The 5,761-nt window shown below is 42.5% G+C and overlaps 1 protein-coding gene across 1 annotated transcript in view; it reads right to left on the bottom strand.

Moving 5' to 3' along the window:
* appl1 (adaptor protein, phosphotyrosine interaction, PH domain and leucine zipper containing 1) overlaps nucleotides 1-5,761 on the bottom strand; it is a 15,518-nt gene that overhangs the window by 3,192 nt on the left and 6,565 nt on the right. The window contains exons 10-16 of the mRNA XM_034869477.1: nucleotides 5,341-5,502; nucleotides 4,055-4,243; nucleotides 3,382-3,424; nucleotides 3,238-3,294; nucleotides 2,049-2,140; nucleotides 1,497-1,676; nucleotides 1,020-1,153 (exon numbers count right to left, since the gene is read on the bottom strand). Coding sequence (XP_034725368.1) covers nucleotides 1,020-1,153; nucleotides 1,497-1,676; nucleotides 2,049-2,140; nucleotides 3,238-3,294; nucleotides 3,382-3,424; nucleotides 4,055-4,243; nucleotides 5,341-5,502 — 857 coding nt within the window. The remainder of the gene's footprint in view (nucleotides 1-1,019; nucleotides 1,154-1,496; nucleotides 1,677-2,048; nucleotides 2,141-3,237; nucleotides 3,295-3,381; nucleotides 3,425-4,054; nucleotides 4,244-5,340; nucleotides 5,503-5,761) is intronic.

The raw sequence follows: 5,761 nt of genomic DNA, 5'->3' as shown, positions 1-5,761 counted from the left end.
CCCTCATCTCGTCCTCCATCTCGCCCCTCATCTCGTCCCTCATCCCGTCCCCTCATCCCGTCCCCTCATCCCGTATTGACAATTAAGGACAATACACAATAAGACTGATTCGGTAAACAACACAGTAGTAGTTGTACCCATGAGTTTAAAGCTCTAGTGCGTAGTTTCTACTGCCCCCATGAGGAATTCTAAGTAATGACAACAACACGTGACTTTTTATGGCTTTCCCAGATATTTGTTGCTTTTTATTTTTTTATTTTATTTATTTTTTTGTAAACAAAGCCCTACAAGAGTCACCAAAAAAAAACTCCGTAGCCATCAAAGAATTTAGAAAAATCAAGCAGAACATTGATTGAATAAAAAAAAAAAAAACTGACTCACAGCCTGAATATGAAAACTTTCTGTTTCTTAAGGGGACTCAACGTCTGTAAATCTGCTGAATATTGCTTCATGTAACTGCAGTTTAAAATAAAGGTTTCCCCTCTTTTTGGTTTGGCGCACAACTAGGCGGCAAAAAAATTCTATGGAGAACATAAATTATTAACAAAACAGAGTGTAAATTGTAATTCAATTAACAGTGTAAAATATTATTATTATTAAATTGATATGCGGGCTGGATACAAATTTGTGAGGTCCAGATTTGGTCCGCAGGCCATGTGTTTGACACCTGTGCCTTTTGAATCGCGCACTCCACACAGTTGCTAGTAGCCAAGGAGGACACAGGACTAACACAACGTGATGGACTCTTCCGAAGAGGTCATATCTTCAATTCACAATGTCTTGAATGTAACAATGACTTATTGATATAAAGAGGTTGCACACCAAAGCTTTAATAATATAAAATAAATAGCCAGAAATAGGCTCATCCCGAATAGCTAGCTGTTAGCAAATGCCGTGAATACAAACTGACTGAGGTGCAGCTTAGGTCACGGCAGGATTATTGCTCAGGACCCGAGGCCGTGCCGAGTGTGAAGTTGTGGAAATGAGCCATTTTAAAGAAAGCTCCAAGCTGTGATAACCTGAGGCCAAGTGATCAGTCGGGTCTAACAGGCACGTCACTGGGACGAGAGAACAGGAATGTCCTGACAGACAAGCCGTACCTTCACTGTCTTCTGAAGTGCTGTCTCCTGACTCTCCAAATGGATTACTCCTTCTGTGGGTGGACACACACACACACACACACACACACACACACACACACACACACACACACACACACACACACACACACACACACACACACACACACACACACACCTATGTATTTAAATACACTTATAAGTCTCTAAAAAGGTCTAAAAAAGCATTAAATCTAGTAAGAACGCAGCCAGGTTGGTAACATTAATGCTGCATTGTTTCCTGATTTCACGGAGCGGCTGAAGGCCCAAATCCCAGAATGCACTTGTGTTAATCGCAAGTCAAAATTTTTAAAAAAATGCATCGTTTAAAGGATTTTGAGTTAATTTTGACACAGACACACACATCCACACACATACCTGCCGGTCTGTGATGCTGTCTTGCTCTGTCCCGAGTTCTCCTCGCTGACCGGGGAAATGATGTCAAACTGGATGGGTGTTTCCGGGGCAACCAGGGCATCCAATGAGAGCACAGACAGGGCAGGGGACGGCTCAGAGCCCACAGAGCTGATGCTACTCGCTCGGCCCACACGCCCTTTACTGGAGGGAAGAGAGAAAGAGACGGATGGTTACACAGCTGGGTTCAAATCCAGGTCGTCCCAGGCCTTTCTGTGTGGAGTTTGCATGTTCTCCCCGTGTTAGCATGGGTTTCCTCCGGTTTCTTCCCACCATAAAGACATGCACGGTAACTAGGACTACAGAAGAATTAATGTGCATTGTCCTGATAAAAATAGATGAATGAAATTCCAGCTTTCCCACAAAAATCTGATTGGCTGAGTGTTCATCTTCATTATATCTGGAAGCCGATTGGTTATGGGGTTGTCAATCTAACCTCTTAGCGCTTTAGGTTAACGTCTCTCACACACACACACACACACACACACACACACACACACACACACACACACCTACCTGCTGGGTCTCATGCTCTCGTGTCTCTGCTGGAAGGACGGAGACGGCGTCACGGCTTCAAGAGCCGATTGGTTCACTCTGGCTGCAAGCTCCTGCCAATAGGAACAAAGAACGAAAGACCTGTCAGTGTCAATTCAATATGTTTAATGCATTAATTCATCAACGTTTACCACAGATACACTACAAGGCCAGAAGTATGTGGACACTCAAACTTTCCAGCCATACTTTCTTCAATCAACATTCAAAACATTGGTAATTAAAGGGTCATTTTGGTTTGTGTCTGTCAACTTTCCGGTTTCATCCGCATTTTAACCAATACTTTTCCATGATTATGTATTCCTGAAAATCTAAGTCGACATTATACAATAAGAATAAAAATCTGTGTGTGTGTGTGTTTGTGTGTGTCTGTTTCTGCATGTGTTGTTTTGTCTCCCTCCCCCCTGTTTTTCCTCTCTGTGATTTTGTGCCCTGGGACGTGTGCCTTTGTCCTAGTGTGTTGTTTGTAACTGTTCGTGAATGTTATGTTTATATATTTTTTTCCTGAATATAAAAATAAAACACAAAAAAAGAATAAAAATCTTTGTTAACATTTTCCCTCAGATGTTTAACAATAAGAAGAATTTGTATTATCGCGCCCCGAATAGAACCTTAAGGTTAAGACCGCGTCAAATCCAATTTTTTTTTAATTAAAAACATTTTTTTTTAAATTAATCGCATAATATTACGCTTTGTTAAAAAAAGATTCCATGACTTTTCCAAAACTTTCTGGTTATTTTTCTTATTCCAAAATCTTTCCAGGCTTGGAATTTACATTTAGATCGATAAACAGATGCTTTATTCATCCCGAAAGGATTTTTTAAATTCCTTCAATAACTTTGAACCCTGAACATTAAGGAAAGGATCCCTTCAGAGATAGTTGTTAGAGACTAAAACCCTTATTATATAGAAGCAGCTTGCTCCATTTGCAAACATCCCTGAGTGTTCCCCCCCGATCCCAGAATGCATGTGTGGTGCAGCTAGACCTTACTCCCCAGTGCTGTGGACCCGTTCTGGCAATGCGAGACTAAGTCCGAGGGGACTCAGAGGTCTGAAACCAGGCTAAGCTGTACATCTAAAGATTGCTGCCAAAATCTCCCCCGTGATCTGTGACCAGGTGAATAAAGGTTTACGAGGGAAGTAGGACACGGACCTCTGCGTTCTCACTCAGGTAGATCCTTTTGGAGATGTTGTTGATGGTGGAGATCCACTGGAGGAGGAAGCAGCACAGAAGACGGCATGAGGAGACAACAGACAGTTAATACCGAGCAGGTTGCATGACAGGAAGACATTTTACCTCCTCGCAGTCCTTCCTGCTCTCCGACTGCAGCGTCACCACTCTGAGGACACAAAACCGGGAGAAACGTTTAGGAGAGCGGCATTTACTAATGCCCACAGTGCCCTGCTATGCCATGAACTACTACAAAGAACTGCTACAAACTACTAGTTTTTCTACTTTTTGTCATTTCCACTCTTTACTCTACCCCCAACCGGCCCGTCAGACACCGTCTACCAAGAGCCTGGGTCTGGGTCTGGGTCTGGGTCTGATCGAGGTTTCTGCCTAAAAGGAAGTTTTTCCTCGCCACTGTCGCACTGTTGCTTGCTCTGGAGGAAACTACTAGAACTGTTGGGTCCTTGTGAATTCTGGAGTGTGGTCTAGACCTACTCTATCTGTAAAGTGTCTCGAGATAACTCTTGTTATGAATTGACACACTAAATAAAATTGAATTGAAATTGAATTGAATATACGCTACTACAAAAACTTAAAAATGGAGAAAGCATCTAAAGAATTAGGGTGTATTCATGAAAGACAAACGTAAAAAGTGTGAGCCCTCTGTCAAATAGTTCTAAAATGATATAGAAGAGACAGAAAAAAGGGCAATGAGAGTTCATCTGAATTTATCTATGTACACTTCCTGAACTGTAACATTCCCATTGTACAGTAAATAAAAAAGTGGGAGCCGTCTCACTTCTTGCCATCGAAGGAAGTGACCTGGAAGCAGAAGCGACGGTCGTCACAGTCGACCGCCATGACGGAGCAGTTGTCGAGGTCCGTGACCAGGCCGCCCGCCACCTCGCCCCGGCCCTGCTGCATCAGATTACCGCCCTGCGTGAAGAAGTACTGGCGCTCCCAGGACGACGACACCAGTCCCGTCTTACTGAGGGACACAAAGAAATTAAAGGTAAAGATCGTAACTTCAGACTCAGTGTCAACTTGTTTCAAAAAATATACACTTTGGGCCTTTCTTAGGCCTTATTTCTTTGTGTAGGACAGCTGAAGACATGGAAAGGGAGCGAGAGGGGGAATGACATGCAGCATAGGGCCGCAGGGCGAAATCAAACCAGCGGCCGCTGTGTTAACCTCTATTTATGGGCGCCTGCTCTGCCAGGTGAGCTACCCAGGCGCCCAACTTAGTGTCAACTTTAACATCAGATACCAACATTGCCACAACAGCAGATTTGCATTCATTAAAGGAGAATTACGTTGTGTTACGTTGTGTTTTAGATTTTTAAAACAGTTCATAGATTATGTTCCAGTTTCCTTCAACGTGATACATAACGGCCCGTGTCAAACTCAAGGTCCGCGGGCCCAATCTGGCCCCTCACTAATTTATATCCGGGCCAATATCAATTTAGGTTCACAATAGATTTAAACCAAATACACGGGAAAAAGCTTTTTTTAAACTGCAGTTACGTGAAACATTTACAGATGTTACCTCAGAAGCAGAGAGTTCTTCAAATTCAAGCTGTGAATCAGGTTGTAAAAATTCAATCAGTGTTCTGCTCAACTTGCTAAATTCTCAGATGGCTGAGGAACTTTTTTGCTGACTTTTGTAGGGCTTTATGTTGGCAAAAATGCAGTAAAAATCAAAAAAGCAACAAATGTCTGTGAAACACATTAAAAAGTCACAAAAAAACAACAAAAAGTGACGAAAAAAGCTACAAAGATGTCAAAAAATGCGACAATTATTAATACAGTCAAAGATATTTAACTTTTCCGATAAAACAAAAGCAAGTCAATTTGAAGCATTTCTTTTTTTCCTGCATTTGGGGGGGAGGGTCCCTTGTAAAGGGTCCTTGGCTTAAAAAATTTAAGGGATTGGGAGGGGTTAGTGACTTCTGACATTAAATGATTTCAATAATCAGACTGCAATTCTGCCCACGGGAGCTTTAGTGTGAACATTGAATGAAAGCATTAATATGTGTGTGTGTGTGTGTGTGTGTGTGTGTGTGTGTGTGTGTGTGTGTGTCCTACTTGCGGATGTGCAGGTAGCCCTGTTTCCTGGTCAGGTTGCGACAGACAGGTGAGTGGGCGGGATCAGAGTCACATGGTGTGTACAGCCCGTCACATGATCTCTCCATCTCCTGGATGGTCTCCTGCATCTGCCCGACCTCTGCCTCCATCTCCCGACGTACACTACACACAATAACACACACAACACACACACAAACTGAGTTTAAGTAAATATAACTAGCGCTGCAACTAACTTGTTGAATAATCACTTTATAATCATTATTTTCTTGATTTTTCCAGAAGTTGTTTGGTCTGTCTGGTCTATTTAATGTCAGAAAATGGTAAACAATGTAGATCAGTGTTCCCAAAAGCCCAAGATGACGTCCTCAAATGTCTTGTTTTGTCCACAACTCAAAGATATATTCGGGGGGGGGGGGGGGGG

This window comes from Etheostoma cragini, chromosome 4 (assembly GCF_013103735.1).
Source record: "Etheostoma cragini isolate CJK2018 chromosome 4, CSU_Ecrag_1.0, whole genome shotgun sequence".
In the NCBI taxonomy this organism is placed as follows: Eukaryota; Metazoa; Chordata; class Actinopteri; order Perciformes; family Percidae; genus Etheostoma; species Etheostoma cragini.
The sequence above is the reverse complement of the archived record's forward strand: the minus strand, read 5'-3'. Positions and strand labels throughout refer to the sequence as shown.